General features: G+C 45.8%; 1 protein-coding gene across 1 annotated transcript in view; it reads left to right on the forward strand.

Annotated features, from left to right (window-relative positions):
• Positions 1 to 12,929: 12,929 nt before the first annotated feature.
• CTR9 (CTR9 component of Paf1/RNA polymerase II complex) overlaps positions 12,930 to 16,336 on the forward strand; it is a 34,064-nt gene continuing 30,657 nt past the window's right edge. The window contains 2 exon segments of the mRNA XM_077453433.1: positions 12,930 to 13,069; positions 14,112 to 14,210. Of these exon segments, the coding sequence (XP_077309559.1) occupies positions 13,025 to 13,069; positions 14,112 to 14,210 (144 nt within the window). The 5' untranslated portion in view covers positions 12,930 to 13,024.

Below are 16,336 nucleotides of genomic sequence, written 5' to 3' on the forward strand. Positions count from 1 at the left end.
GTAAGCCTTAATCTAGGCAACTTACCTGTAGGTCAGAATAGTTTGTAAGGGTTTACAACCACTTTAACCATACCGGGCACTTTTACCCCCTTCCTGCCCAGGCCAACTTTCAGCGCTGTCACACTTTGAATGACAATTACTAAGGCCTGCAACACTGTACTCATATGACATTTCTTATAATTTTTTCACACAACTAGAGCTTTCTTTTGGTGCCGTTTAATCACCACTGGGGTTTTTATTTTTTGCTAAATAAATGAAAAAAGACCCACATTTTTTAAAACAAAACTAAAACTTTTTCATAGTTTGTTATAAAATTTTGGAAACAGGTAATTTTTCTCCTTCACTGATGTGCGCTGAGGAGGCTGCACTGATGGGCTGCGCTGATGGGCACTGATGAGGTGGCACTGGTGAGCACCGATGAGGAGGCACTGGTGGATACTGATGAGGTGGCACTGATGGGCTGTGCGGATGGGCACTGATGAGGTGGCATCGGTGAGCACTGGTGAGAAGACACTGGTGGCCACTGATGAGGTGGCACTGATGGGCTGCGCTGATGGGCACTGATGAGGAGGCACTGGTGGGCACTGATAAGGCTGCACTGATAGCTGGCACTGATGGGTGACAGTGATGAGGAGGCACTGATGAACACTGATTGGCAGCACTGGTGGGCATAGATTGAAATTGGCAGAACTGGTGGGCACTGATGAGGAGGCACTGGTGAGCACTGGTAGGCGGCACTATTAGGTGGCAGTGAAGAGGCGTTACTGATGGGCACTGATTGGCAGCATTGGTGGGCAATGATTGGTATCACTGGTGGACACTGATTGGCAGCACTGATAGGCATCACTGATAGGTGGCAGTGATAAGGAGGCACTGGTGGGCACACATTGGCAGCACTGATGGGCACTGTTTGGCCTGCACTGATAAACAGGACACTCCAGTGTACATGTCCTTTTTAGAGAAGGCGGTTATTGGCTCTCTTCTCCTCTCCTTATGCTGTCAGCAGTGCTGATAACCAGCTTATATTTACATTCGTGATCAGCTGTGATTGGACACTGATCGAGTGCTAAAGAGCCACTGATTGGCTCTTTACCTCAATTTTGTGATCAGCAGGGTTTTCTGGACACTGTGATCACAGAGCGCGCCGCGGGGGCACAATCATGGAAGGCCATCATATAACGGCCTGCCATAACTAGCCGTCCATGCTCTAGCCGTCATTCAGCTATAGCGTGGTCAGCAAGTGGTTGTAAACCTCAGACATGAAATGTGAACAAAGCATACAGTCATGGGCAAAAATATTGGCACCCCTGCATTTCTGTCAAATAATGCACCACTTCCCCCCGGGAGATTGTTTATTTCTTTTGTTTGTATTGGTATGCCTTCCTGCCGTCTTGGGGTCCTCCCATGGTGGCGGAATACCAGAGCCCAGTGTCACGTGCCTACCTTTGCGACCCTGGTAGTTCCGCCACTGGTGTCAGTCAGCGATGGTCTGTTAGAGCTCATGTTGGAATAGGAAGGGGGCATCCCCAAACTGTTCCCACAAAGTTGGGAGCATGAAATTGTCCAATATGTCTTGGTATGCTGACGCTTTAAAAGTTCCCTTCACTGGAACTAAGTTGCCAAGCCCAACCTCTGAAAAACAACCCCCACACCATAATCCACCCTCCACCAAATGATTTGGACCAGTGCACAAAGCAAGATCCATAAAGACATGGATGAGCTATCGGGTTTGCTATCGGGTTGAGGTCAGGACTCTGTACAGGCCAGTCTAGTTTCTCCTCCCCAGGGGTGGCCAAGCCCAACCCCTAAAAAATCATTTGGTGGAGGGGAGATTATGGTGTGGGGGTTGTTTTTCAGGGGTTGGGTTTGGCCCCTTAGTTCCAGTGAAGGGAACTCCTGACCTCAACCCAATAGAACACCTTTGGGATGAATTACAGCGGAGACTGCGAGCCAGGCCTTCTCGTCCAGCATCAGTGCCTGACCTCACAAATGCGCTTCTGGAAGAATGGTCAAACATTCCCATAGACACACTCCTAAACCTTGTGGACGGCCTTCCCAGAAGAGTTGAAGCTGTTATAGCTGCAAAGGGTGGGCCAACTCAATATTGACCCCTATGGACTAAGACTGGGATGCCATTCATGTGCGTGTAAAGGCAGAAGTCCCAATACTTTTGGCAATATACTGTACTTTTGTTTGAATGAGGCCTTAAATTGTAAAGGGAGTTCTGAGCCCATCATCATGGCGTCCACGGACTTCTTACCTTGAGAGGTCTTCTAAATGTTCATGAAATTTGTGAATATGACCGGAGTGACCTGGAAAATGTCATTTGTTTTCTGCTGTATACATAACACAGCTCTTTACTGTCTGGTATGTCAGAAGCCGGGGCTGCATAGGACAGAATGGCGTCCTTCTTCCGATAAGTGCTGCATCAGTGTGAGGCCTGCTCTGTGTATCCGCCGCTGTGTGTACAGGCAGTGATATCATTATAGCTGTGACTCTAATGCCGCGTACACACGACCGGACTTTCTGACGGACTAGGTCCGGCGGTCTTCCCGACGGACTTTCCAAATGAACGGACTTGGCCACACACAATCACACCAAAGTCCGACAGATTCGAACGCGATCACGTACAACCGGACTAGAATAAGGAAGTTCATAACCAATAGCTGTCCTAGCGTCGGTTTTTGTCCGTCGGACTAGCATACAGACGAACGGATTTCTCGATAGGAACTGGGTCCAGCGGAGTTCCGGCGAAAACATTTTGAAACAGGTTCTATTTCTAAAGTCCGTCAGATTTTTGGACAGCAAAGGTCCGATGGAGCCCACACATGATCGAATTGTCCGACGGATTCGTTCCCTCCGACCTTTGCTGTTGAAAGGTCCGGTCGTGTGTACGCGGCATTATACTATTATTTCATTTTATAATAATTGCAATAAGTGTCATTGGACTGGCGGGCGTTACACCTGAATCATTATTGCCAAGTAGTTCTGAAAAAAAAAACTTTCAAACTACAGAAAACAAAAATGGTTGCAAGTCTACTGATGTGGTCCATATGGTGGTCTGCATAGGAAGGTAAATGAACAAACAAAGGGCACAAAGGCCAATGCATTACCGTCATAATATATGACGGTATGTTGTTGGATGAGAAGGCCTGGCTCGCAGTATCCACTCTAATTCATCCCAAAGGTGTAATATCGGGGGTGAGGTCAGGACTCTGTGCAGGCCAGTCAAGTTCCTCCACCCCAAACTTGCTCATCCATGTCTTTATGGACCTTGCTTTTTGCATTGGTGCACAGTCACGTTGGAACAGGAAGGGGCCGTCCCCAAACTGTTCCCACAAAGTTGGGAGCATAAAATTGTCCAAAATGTCTTGGTATGCTGACGCCTTAAATGTTCCCTTCACTGGAACTAGGAGGCCAAGCCCAACCCTTGAAAAATCATTTGGTAAATTTATTGAGTGCATACTCACAAAAGCCAAGGAAGAAAAGCATTGCGTAGAAACCCCCACGTTTCAAGAGGCATGGTGCTCTTCTTCAGAGCAGGAAAAAAAATCTGCAGACTCTGATGTAAGGGAGAACTCTGGGGACTCTAACATAAGGGATTCTCTGGGAACCCTGAGTTAAGGGGGAACACTAAGAACTCTGATTTACGGAGAGGACTTTGATGTAAGAAGGAACAGTGTGCCCTTTGGTAGAAAGGGGAACTCTGATGTAAGGGGTGCTCTGAGAACCCTGATTTACATAAGTGTACTCTCTCAGAGGAAGGAGAGAGAAGGGGGGAGACTTCAGTCACAGACAGGGATGGATGGTGAGCTCACTCACACCTTGGCATCAGCACCTCTCATCCAGATGTATCTGAGGCTGCTGGACTTCTAATTAAGAGAGTAAGAGATACAGATCAAGCCCTCTCTCCTTTCCTGCCTGTGTGTTTGGGGGGGTGGGGAAGTGCTGGCTTTAGGCAGTGTGAAAGAGGGTGTAACAGACACTCTCAGCTTGGATAACTGCAGCCAGTAACCTTGCTGGGAAGCCATGGTCCAGTCTGAATAATGTGTCCGGGTTTCAGGCAGTCTGAAACCTGGACGCATGGTTCCAAACCCGAACTGTTCCGGGTGAATCCTGGACAGGTGGCAACCCTAAGTCTGATTCAAGATCAGGCCACTTCCTGATCTTTGGATCACCATTGTGGTTTCTGGGGGGGGGGGGGGGTCAGTGGTGGCACTGGTTTTTGTTTTGACACTGTTCTTGTTATAGATTTGTAATAAAAGATTAAATAATATAATAATTATTATTAGAAATTGCGCCAACTGGATTTTTTTTTTTTGAATATTTACTATAAGTAAGACACAAGCACAGATAACATAATTAAAAAAAAGGTTTTTTTTTTGTTTTTTGTTTTCTTCTCTCTCTCGCCTTTCCCCTCTTCCCAATTTCCATCTTTGATAACTCCCGGAAAGGGCAGTTAGGGAGCCTCGGAGGAGCCAACCTCTAGAACCGATATATGGGGAAGGAGAATTGATATTATCTTTTGTCTCTCCTTTTAATGTGAATACATCATGTAAATGTAAATTGTAATAATTGAGAAAATGTTTAATAAAGTTTGAATTATAAAAAAAATAAAAAATAAAATGGTTTGGTGTCTGTGCATTTTCTTCCATTTTTGTTGCTACATTCTTCCCACTGATCACCAATGTAAGGAACATTCTTCCCACTGATCACCAATGTAAGGAACATTCTTCTCACTGATCACCAATGTAAGGAACATTCTTCTCACTGATCACCAATGTAAGGAACATTCTTCCCACTGATCACCAATGTAAGGAACATTCTTCCCACTGATCACCAATGTAAGGAACATTCTTCCCACTGATCACCAATGTAAGGAACATTCTTCTCACTGATCACCAATGTAAGGAACATTCTTCCCACTGATCACCAATGTAAGGAACATTCTTCCCACTGATCACCAATGTAAGGAACATTCTTCCCACTGATCACCAATGTAAGGAACATTCTTCCCACTGATCACCAATGTAAGGAACATTCTTCCCACTGATCACCAATGTAAGGAACATTCTTCTCACTGATCACCAATGTAAGGGACATTCTTCTCACTGATCACCAATGTAAGGAACATTCTTCTCACTGATCACCAATGTAAGGGACATTCTTCCCACTGATCACCAATATAAGGGACATTCTTCTCACTGATCACCAATGTAAGGAACATTCTTCCCACTGATCACCAATGTAAGGGACATTCTTCTCACTGATCACCAATGTAAGGGACATTCTTCCCACTGATCACCAATGTAAGGAACATTCTTCCCACTGATCACCAATGTAAGGAACATTCTTCTCACTGACTTCCAATGAATTGGTCTTAGAAGGAGTTCCCCTAGACCTGAAAATTATTTTAAGGGTTCCTCAATATAAAAAAAAGTTGATAACCGCTGGTTTAGACTGAAATACAAATCTACGACCAAAGAGGTTGTTATAAACTCCATGCACGTATACAGATATACGGTAGATATATATATATATATATATATATATATATATTTATTTATTTATTTTTACAGCGACAACTGCTACACAAAATAAAGAAACGGTAATTATCGGGGCACATACAGGATAATTCTAATAATATCAATAGAAAGGAGGAGTTGTGTGCGGAGTGCAATCATCCATAGGACAAAATCAGATTTCTCTTTCCCTGAGTTTTAAACAGTTAGGTTACACTGCCCTCTAGAGTTAAAATAAGGAATTGCTTTTATTTGCCTTATTTCATTTTTATTTATTACAGGTCTGTATATAGTGTAGTGCGTGCAATTTTTACACAGCTCTACCCCATTCGTTCACATAGGTCCCTTCCCTCAAAGTGCTTCTAATCTATGTTTTTTCCGACGGAGTTCCGCTGAAACTGTCTTGCCTACACACGATCACACCAAAGTCTGACCGTCTAGAACGCAGCGACATACAACACATATGACGGGACTAGAAAAAGGAAGTTCAGTAGCCAATAGCTTCCGTCTCGTACTTACTTCAGAGCATGCGCCGTTTTTGGTCCATCAGAACAGCATACAGACGAGCGGTTTTCCCGATAGAAATTGATTCCATCGGAAATATTTAAAACATGTTCTATTTCTAGGTCCGTCAAAATTTTCCAAAAAAAAACGTCCGGTGAGGCCCACATAGATCAGAATATCCGATAAAAATACTTTTTCTGTAGGACATTCCGCTCGTGTGTACGCGGCATTAGTGACACTTTTGACACTTTGTGGGAACCAGTAAAACTAATACAGTGATCAGTGCTAAAAATATGCACTGTCACTGTACTAATGACACTGGCTGGGAAGGGGATAACATCTAGGGCAATCAATGGGTTAAATGTGTGCCTAACAAGTGTTTCCTCACAGTGGGGGAGGTGCTTTTATTAAAGGGGTTGTAAAGGTAAATGTTTTTTCACCTTAATACATTCTATGCATTAAGGTGAAAAAACATCTGACAGTGCCGGCGCCCCCCCCCCCTCCGTTTTACTTACCTCACCCCTCGAAAATCCCGTGCTCGCCCCCGCCGTCCTTCTTCACCACTCAGCCTGGCCGCTGATTGGCTGGAGTGGATGGATGGAAAGCAGCGCAGCCATTGACCCGCGCTGCTGTCAATCACATCCACTGATGCGGGGGGCAGGGCCGTGTGATACAGCGAGCGGCTATAGCCGCCGGCTGTATCACAGGAGCGCGCCCGCAGGTGCTTCTCACCATGCGAGGGAGCTTGCATGAACATGAGAAGTACCTGCGGGAGGAAGCCGAGACAGCCGCCGAGGGAGCCCAGAAGAGCAGGATCGGGGCCACTCTGTGCAAAACGAGCCGCACAGTGGAGGTAAGTGTGACATGTTTGTTATTTAAAAAATAAATAAAAAATTAACTTTACAATCCCTTTAAGGGAAGACATAGATCCCAGGAACACAGGATCAATGTCTTCCACACTGACAGAATGGCAAACTGCCTTGTTTACATAGGCAGAGCACTAGGCGAGTCCGCCGGATCCGCTGATTGGCTCTGATACCCAGAAATGCAGGAACATGCATATAAGTGATCCTGCGCAGCGTAACCACCCTATATCAGTAAATCTGCTATCAGGTGATTGGAAACTGGTTAAGATCATCAGCATTATGATAACTCACAGGCAGGGGGCGCTCTATCATGGCTCCGGCTGGCTCTGTCACAGTGTGTCACATACCATGGCTGCTGGGTGCTGATTTTGTTAAAGCGGGAGTCCGCCGTTTTTTTTTTTTAAAAGCCAGCAACTACAAATACTGCAGCTGCTGACTTTTAAAATAATGACACTTACCCGCCCAGCGCGCCCACGATGTCGGCACCCGAAACCGATCTCTCGATCGTCTCTCGGGTGCTGCCGCCACCATCTTGGGTATGGGAATCAGGAAGTGGAGCCTTGCGGCTTCATTTCCCGGTTCCCTACTGTGCATGCGCGAGTCGTGCTGCGCAATAAGGATGGTCCCCGCTGTCTCTGGGACAGGGGTCAAGTCCTGGGAAAAAAAAGTGTGGGAACTCCCACCCAAGATCCATTCCCCCACCAAAAAAAAAAAAAAGGTACGCTCATATGCATATATACTGCACAGAAAATACAGTACAACATTTATTGTAAAGTGCGAGTTTACAAAAACAAAATAACGTGTCAAACAAAACAATCAACACAATGGGTGATGATCTTTCCCTCGCAGGGAATTTCTACCACAAATACACCCTGTTCCAAATTCTGTTACACAGCCCATTAGAAAATATCCCACAAACAGGAATAAGTATTGGCAGAGTATTGAAGAGTATTGGCAGGGTATTGCAGAGAATTGATAGGGTATTGCAGAGTATTGGCAGGGTATGTATTGAAGAGTATTGGCAGAGTATTGCAGAGCATCGGCAGGGTATGTATTGGCAGGGTATTGCAGAGTATTGATAGGGTATTGCAGAGTATTGGCAGGGTATTGCAGAGTATTGATAGGGTATGTATTGTAGAGTATTGATAGGGTATTGCAGAGTATTGGCAGGGTATCGCAGAGTATTGGCAGGGTATTGCAGAGTATTGGCAGGGTATGTATTGGCAGGGTATTGCAGAGTATTGATAGGGTATTGCAGAGTATTGGCAGGGTATTGCAGAGTATTGATAGGTTATTGCAGAGTATTGGCAGGTTATTGCAGAGTATTGGCAGGTTATTGCAGAGTATTGGCAGGGTATGTATTGTAGAGTATTGGCAGAGTATTGTAGAGTATTGGCAGGGTATGTATTGGCAGGGTATTGCAGAGTATTGGCAGGGTATGTATTGCAGAGTATTGGCAGGGTATTGCAGAGTATTGATAGGGTATTTATTGCAGAGTATTGGCAGGGTATTGCAGAGTATTGATAGGGTATGAATTGCAGAGTATTGGCAGGGTATTGCAGAGTATTGATAGGGTATGTATTGCTGAGTATTGACAGGGTATTGCAGAGTATTGGCGGGGTATGTATTGCAGAGTATTGGCAGGATATTGAAGAGTATTGGAAGAATATTGAAGAGCATTGATAGGGTATTGCAGGGTGTGTATTGGCAGAGTATTGGCAGGGTATTGCAGAGTATTGGCAGGGTATGTATTGCAGAGTATTGCAGAGTATTGCAGAGTATTGGCAGGGTATTTATTGGCAGAGTATTGGCAGGGTATTGCAGAGTATTGCAGAGTATTGGCACAGTATTGCAGAGTATTGATAGGGTATTGCAGAGTATTGGCAGGGTGTTGCAGAGTATTGGCAGGGTATGTATTGCAGAGTATTGGCAGGATATTGAAGAGTATTGGCAGGATATTGAAGAGTATTGATAGGGTATTGCAGGGTGTGTATTGGCAGAGTATTGGCAGGGTATTGCAGAGTATTGGCACAGTATTGCAGAGTATTGATGGGGTATTGCAGAGTATTGGCAGGGTATTGAAGAGTATTGGCAGGGTATTGAAGAGTATTGGCAGAGTATTGAAGAGTATTGGCAGGGTATTGAAGAGTATTGGCAGAGTATTGGCAGGGTATTGCAGAGTATTGGCACAGTATTGCAGAGTATTGATGGGGTATTGCAGAGTATTGGCAGGGTATTGCAGAGTATTGGCAGGGTTTTGCAGAGTATTGGCAGGGTATTGCAGAGTATTGGCAGGGTATTGCAGAGTATTGAAGAGTATTGGCAGAGTATTGAAGAGTATTGGCAGAGTATTGGCAGAGTATTGAAGAGTATTGGCAGGGTATGTATTGGCAGAGTATTGGCAGAGTATTGCGGAGTATTGACAGGGTATTGCAGAGTATTGGCAGGGTATTTATTGGCAGAGTATTGGCAGGGTATTTATTGGCAGAGTATTGGCAGGGTATTGCAGAGTATTGATAGGGTATTGCAGGGTGTGTATTGGCAGAGTATTGGCAGGATATTGCAGAGTATTGGCACAGTATTGCAGAGTATTGATGGGGTATTGCAGAGTATTGGCAGGGTATTGCAGAGTATTGGCAGGGTATTGAAGAGTATTGGCAGAGTATTGGCAGAGTATTGAAGAGTATTGACAGGGTATTGCAGAGTATTGGCAGGGTATTTATTGGCAGAGTATTGGCAGGGTATTGCAGAGTATTGGCACAGTATTGCAGAGTATTGATAGGGTATTGCAGAGTATTGGCAGGGTATTTATTGGCAGAGTATTGGCAGGGTATTGCAGAGTATTGGCACAGTATTGCAGAGTATTGATAGGGTATTGCAGAGTATTGGCAGGGTGTTGCAGAGTATTGGCAGGGTGTTGCAGAGTATTGGCAGGGTATGTATTGCAGAGTATTGGCAGGATATTGAAGAGTATTGGCAGAGTATTGAAGAGTATTGGCAGGGTATTGCAGAGTATTGGCAGGGTATTGCAGAGTATTGGCAGGGTATGTATTGACAGAGTATTGCAGAGTATTGGCAGGGTATTGCAGAGTATTGACAGAGTATTGCAGAGTATTGATAGGGTACTGCAGAGTATTGGCAGGGTATTGCAGAGTATTGGCGGGGTAGTGCAGAGTATTGATAGGGTAGTGCAGAGTATTAATAGGGTATTGCAGAGTATTGGCAGGGTATTGCAGAGTATTGATACTGATAGGGTATTGCAGAGTATTGATAGGGTATTGCAGAGTATTGGCAGGGTATTGCAGAGTATTGATAGGGTATTGCAGAGTATTGGCAGGGTATTGCAGAGTATTGATAGGGTACTGCAGAGTATGTATTGCAGAGTATTGGCGGGTATTGCAGAGTATTGGCGGGGTATTGCAGAGTATTGGCGGGGTATTGCAGAGTATTGGCGGGGTATTGCAGAGTATTGATAGGGTACTGCAGAGTATTGGCAGGGTATGTATTGCAGAGTATTGGCGGGGTATTGCAGAGTATTGGCGGGGTATTGCAGAGTATTGGCGGGGTATTGCAGAGTATTGATGAGTATTGGCAGGGTATTGCAGAGTATTGATGAGTATTGGCAGGGTATTGCAGAGTATTGATGAGTATTGACAGGGTATTGCAGAGTATGGATGAGTATTGGCAATTTGGCAGGGTATTGCAGAATGCAACTTACTTACACATGACACTACTAGTGACTGACCTCCTGGTATTCTCTTCTTCCCTTCTGTTCTGGGGGGAGAAGTAAACTCAAAGTGCACTGCAGCGGCTGTTTCCCCAGGAGGCACTGGGTAGAGGGGAGCGGGAGGACAGTCCGGCGCGCAGCGTGTGTCACACTGACGGGCTCGTGCCAGTGCGTGCCCACGCCGAAGTCATGTGACCGGTTGCTAGATGCGGAGCGGCCTCTGCCTAGCAACCAGTCACTCGGCGGCTGAGGAGCGGCGCGGACTACATGCTGCATAGCCTCAGCCGGCCCTGCTCAGACAGCTAATGGGAACGGCGTTCCCGCTGTGGAAATAGTACGGGAACGCCGTTCCCATGCGTTCCCGCAGCACTCGAGCCCTGCTCTGGGATCCGTGTTTCCCAGCAGGCAGCGGGGGACCTTCGGAAAGGGGCGTAGATTCTGCGGAAAGGGGCGTAGCTTCTGCAAAATCTACGCCAGAAGTGGGTGCAGATACCTGTACTGTACAGGTACCTGCACCCCCCTCCCCCCCTCCCCCCTGTACACACGGTCGGAGATTTCCACAACCAAATCCGTTGGATTTTGCCCGTCAGATTTTGTCCGTCGGATCTTGTCCGAAACTGTTGCATACACACGGTCGAACAAAGTTGGCGAAAAATCCGATCTTTCAGAACGCGATGATGTAATTTTGTTACGATGGGACTACATTCAGGCTAGTAGCCAATAGCTTTGATGTAGGAATTTGATCTGAGCATGCGTGGCACTTTGTCCAATCAAAATTCGCTACACATGATCGGAGTATGTCCGACCGGCCCAGTTGGTCGGGAAATATTTCCAACATGTTGGAAAATTGGGTCGGACGGATATTCAGACGGAATCAGTCCGATGCATACCACACACAGTCGGATTATCCGACGACACGGTCCGATAGGACACATTCCAACGGATTCTCCGACCGTGTGTACAGGGGCTGAAAGGTGCCAATTGTGGCGCCGGAGGGGGGGAGGGTTCCAATGAGCGGAAGCTCCACTTTAGGGTGGACCTCCGCTTTAACTTCTGACCGATAAGTGCCCCTCGCTGCCTGTGAGTTCTGATACCATCCAGAGACAGACACAGTGCAATGTAGTCTATTCACAGACACCCCCAAAGCTTACCTGTGTTGAAGGCACTGGCAGCCCCACAATTGGATCTGCTTCCCCTCTATTGCTGCTGCTGGACATCCTCCGCTGAGCTCAGCTGCCTCTCTCTGCCCGTCGCCTCCGCCACTGGCCTCACAGCCTCTCAGGTCTCACTCTCCGGGCCCCGGCTACTACTGAGTGGGGAGCGGAGGAAAATTACTCTGCCGGGGAAGGAAAGGAGATAATCAGGCAGGCGGTTTGCCGGAATTTGAGCCAAGGCAGAAGAACATGTGAGCGGAGCTGAACGGGCATGTGCCGGAAACTGAAGAAATAGTCCATCCGCTCCGACCAGCACATCATCATCAGAAAGGGACACAGATAATGGAAAAAATACACCCGCCTAAGCTAGTAGGAGGGGAGGGTGGGGGGGTGTAATTCAGATTTTATTTTTTTTATTCTGCACTGTCTTTGAAAATTACCCCAGCTCCTGTTCACAAGTCAAATCCGGGGACAGAATTGGTCCGGGGACAGTGTCCTCAGTCTGGGGACTGTCCCCTGAAACCGAGGACATCTGGTCACCTTACACTGGCAGCATTTGATGGGCACACTGGCATAATATGATGGGCACACTGGCATCATTTGATGGGGCACACTGGCATCACTGGGCACAGTGGCTGCAATTAATGGCACAGTGGCAGCATTTATTTTATTTTTAAATTTGGGCCCACCCCAAAAAAAAATTTGAGTACCAGACACCACTGGACTGAGGCTCTAATTGGTTTCAAATAAGGGTGGTCTCGGGGTGCAGAGTAGTGCCCCCTGTGCCCACCCAGTTGTGTTGTAGCAAATATTAATTGTTTGCACTAAAGTGTTCATTTTTGGCTTGAAGAAGAATGTTCCCCCCCCCCAATAGACCAGGCCTCGCATGGTTTCTCTCCCCTGACTGGGTTTTAGCTCCCCTGTGAGGACAGGCGGTGTTTTAGGTCCATTTTACATAAAGTTGCTTAATGAATGTTTATTTTAATTAAACATTAACGTTATAAACGACAAACACCGCGGTCTCCTCAACCAAGAAGATGGCGGCTCCCTTCCCGCAAGCGGCGACACTCTCCGCCCACGCCGCTCTGGCCCCGCCGGATGACGTCACGCGCTTATCCAGGAAGAGGATTGTCTTCTCCAGTGTGCTGTCCCCATCGCTTCCCTGACATCACTTCCGGTCTTCACAGCAGTCGGCTTCCAGGTCCAGCGGATAGTGTCTTCGGGGTGCTCGGAGCTCCGGTCGGCTGCAGGATGTCGCGCGGCTCCATAGAGATCCCTCTGCGGGATACGGACGAGGTGAGCGCCATCCACTGCCTGACCCCCTTCCTGTACCCCTCCATACGGGGGACCCCCCGCATATCTATCCACTGTGTGACCTCTGACCCCCCTATGTCTATCAACTGTGTGACCTCTGACTCCCGCCCAACCCCCCATATCTATCCACTGTGAGACCTCTGACCCCCCCCATATCTATCAACTGTGAGACCTCTGACCCCCCGTATCTATCCACTGTGTGACCTCTGACCCCCCATATCTATCCACTGTGTGACCTCTGACCCCCCATATCTATCCACTGTGTGACCTCTGACCCCCTTCCTGTGCCTGGCCATATTGGGGACCCCCCTCCCAACCACCCCATATCTATCCACTGTGTGACTTCTGCCCCCCCAGTATCTCCCTGCCTGTGACCTCTGACCCAATACTTTTCCACCGTGTAACCTTTGACCCCTGATTTTTTTTTTCTCTTTGCCTTGACCTCCAGTATCCACCCCCTGTGTGACATGACCCACAAATTCACATTCACTCCCTTAACTCTGATGCCTTCTACAGACTATCTTATTGGTGACCCCCCCCCCCCAATACCAATCCACTCTGATATCCACTTAACCTCTGACCTCCATTTTCCATTCAGTGTGATATCACTGATCCCATATAACCACCGCCTGACCAGTGACCCCCCCCTAATACCCGTCCACTAGGTGATCTGTACCTCCATTATCTACCCGGTGTCAGATCACTGCCCCCCCCCATCCTTAATCATTGCTGATGTCTGACCCCCCCAATACCCATGTACTGACCAACCTCCCTGATCAATACCTACCCCTCGCCTAAATCCTGATTTCATATACCTCCCCACTGCTTAACCTCTGACCCCAGTACCTATTCACTGCATGGCTTTGAGTCTTATCACCATCACTGTGTGACCTCAGATCCTTCTAAACCCAACACTAAAATGTGCCACTAACATTACACATCAAAGCCGACCCGACCTTCCCTGACCACCCGCGGTGGCAGCAAGCTGGACCTTCATTTGTCTCTCTCTGTGTCTTTCTCCCAGGTCATCGAGCTCGACTTCGATCAGCTTCCAGAAGGAGATGAAGTTATCAGTATCCTGAAACAGGAGCACACTCAGCTGCACATATGGATTGCCTTGGCGGTCAGTATTTTCAGACACTCTTCTGTTCTGCACCCGAGGAGCTTACACTTTAACCACTTCAGTACCCGGAAGGATTTGCCCCCTCAATGACCAGGCCATTTTTTATTTTTTTGCAATACGGCACTGCGTCCCCCTTTAACTGACAATTGCATGGTCGTGCGACATTGTACCCAATTAAAATTGTCATTTCTTTCCCGCAAATGGAGTTTTCTTTTGGTGGTATTTGATTACCTCTGCGTTTTTTTGGGGGGTTTTTTTTTTTGCGTTATTAAACAAAAAAAACTGACAATATTGAAAAAAAACAAAAACCCTCTTTTTTACTTTTTACAATAATATATATCCCCAGATTTAAAAAAAAAATTCTTCATCAGTTTAGGCCGATATATCCTTGTACATATATTTGGTAAAAAAAAAAAATCACAACAAGCGAATATTATAGCGTCTACAAAATAAGGGATTTATGGCACTTGCTACTCTTTCTTCTTTCTATTTCTTCTTTCTATTTCTTTCTTCCTCTTCTTTCTTCTTTTTCTTCCTCTTCTTTCTTCTTTTTCTTCCTCTTCTTTCTTTCTTTTTCTTCCTCTTCTTTCTTTTTCTTCCTCTTCTTTCTTTTTTCTTCCTCTTCTTTCTTTTTTCTTCCTCTTCTTTCTTTTTTCTTCCTCTTCTTCTTTCTTTTTTCTTCCTCTTCTTCTTTCTTCTTTTTCTTCCTCTTCTTCTTTCTTCTTTTTCTTCCTCTTCTTCTTTCTTCTTTTTCTTCCTCTTCTTCTTTCTTCTTTTTCTTCCTCTTCTTCTTTCTCTTCCTCTTCTTCTTTCTTTTTCTTCCTCTTTTTTCTTTCTTCTTTTTCTTCCTCTTTTTTCTTTCTTCTTTTTCTTCCTCTTTTTTCTTTCTTCTTTTTCTTCCTCTCCTTCTTTCTTCTTCCTCTTCTTTCTTTCTTCTTCCTCTTCTTTCTTTCTTCCTCTTTTTTTCTTTCTTCTTTTTCTTCCTCTTCTTCTTTCTTCTTCCTCTTCTTTCTTCTTCCTCTTCTTTCTTCTTCCTCTTCTTTCTTTCTTCTTCCTCTTCTTTCTTTCTTCTTCCTCTTCTTTCTTTCTTCTTCCTCTTCTTTCTTTCTTCTTCCTCTTCTTTCTTTCTTCTTCCTCTTCTTTCTTTCTTCTCTCCCTCTTTCTTCTCTTTCTTTCTTCTCTCCCTCTTTCTTCTCTTTCTTTCTTCTCTCCCTCTTTCTTCTCTTTCTTTCTTCTCTCCCTCTTTCTTCTCTTTCTTTCTTCTCTCCCTCTTTCTTCTCTTTCTTTCTTCTCTCCCTCTTTCTTCTCTTTCTTTCTTCTCTCCCTCTTTCTTCTCTTTCTTTCTTCTCTCCCTCTTTCTTCTCTTTCTTTCTTCTCTCCCTCTTTCTTCTCTTTCTTTCTTCTCTCCCTCTTTCTTCTCTTTCTTTCTTCTCTCCCTCTTTCTTCTCTTTCTTCTCTCCCTCTTTCTTCTCTTTCTTCTCTCCCTCTTTCTTCTCTCCCTCTTTCTTCTCTCCCTCTTTCTTCTCTCCCTCTTTCTTCTCTCCCTCTTTCTTCTCTCCCTCTTTCTTCTCTCCCTCTTTCTTCTCTCCCTCTTTCTTCTCTCCCTCTTTCTTCTCTCCCTCTTTCTTCTCTCCCTCTTTCTTCTCTCCCTCTTTCTTCTCTCCCTCTTTCTTCTCTCCCTCTTTCTTCTCTCCCTCTTTCTTCTCTCCCTCTTTCTTCTCTCCCTCTTTCTTTCTTTTCTCCTTCTCCTTCTCCTTCTCCTTCTCCTTCTCCTTCTTCTTCTCTCCTTCTCCTTCTTCTTCTCTCCTTCTCCTTCTTCTTCTCTCCTTCTCCTTCTTCTTCTCTCCTTCTCCTTCTTCTTCTCTCCTTCTCCTTCTTCTTCTCTCCTTCTCCTTCTTCTTCTCTCCTTCTTCTTCTTCTTCTTCTCTCCTTCTTCTTCTTCTTCTTCTCTCCTTCTTTTTCTTCTCTCCTTCTTTTTCTTCTCTCCTTCTCTTTCTTCTCTTTCTTCTCTTTCTTCTCTCCTTCTCTTTCTTCTCTCCTTCTTCTTCTTCTCTTTCTTCCTCCTTTCTCTGATCTGCTATTTTTAGTGGGTCTGCAGCGGAAAGACCAGACACCTTTGACACTTT

The sequence above is a fragment of the Lithobates pipiens genome, unplaced genomic scaffold (genome assembly GCF_037356315.1).
Source record: "Lithobates pipiens isolate NorthernLeopardFrog02 unplaced genomic scaffold, aLitPip1_a1.2 Scaffold_24, whole genome shotgun sequence".
Classification (NCBI taxonomy): Eukaryota; Metazoa; Chordata; class Amphibia; order Anura; family Ranidae; genus Lithobates; species Lithobates pipiens.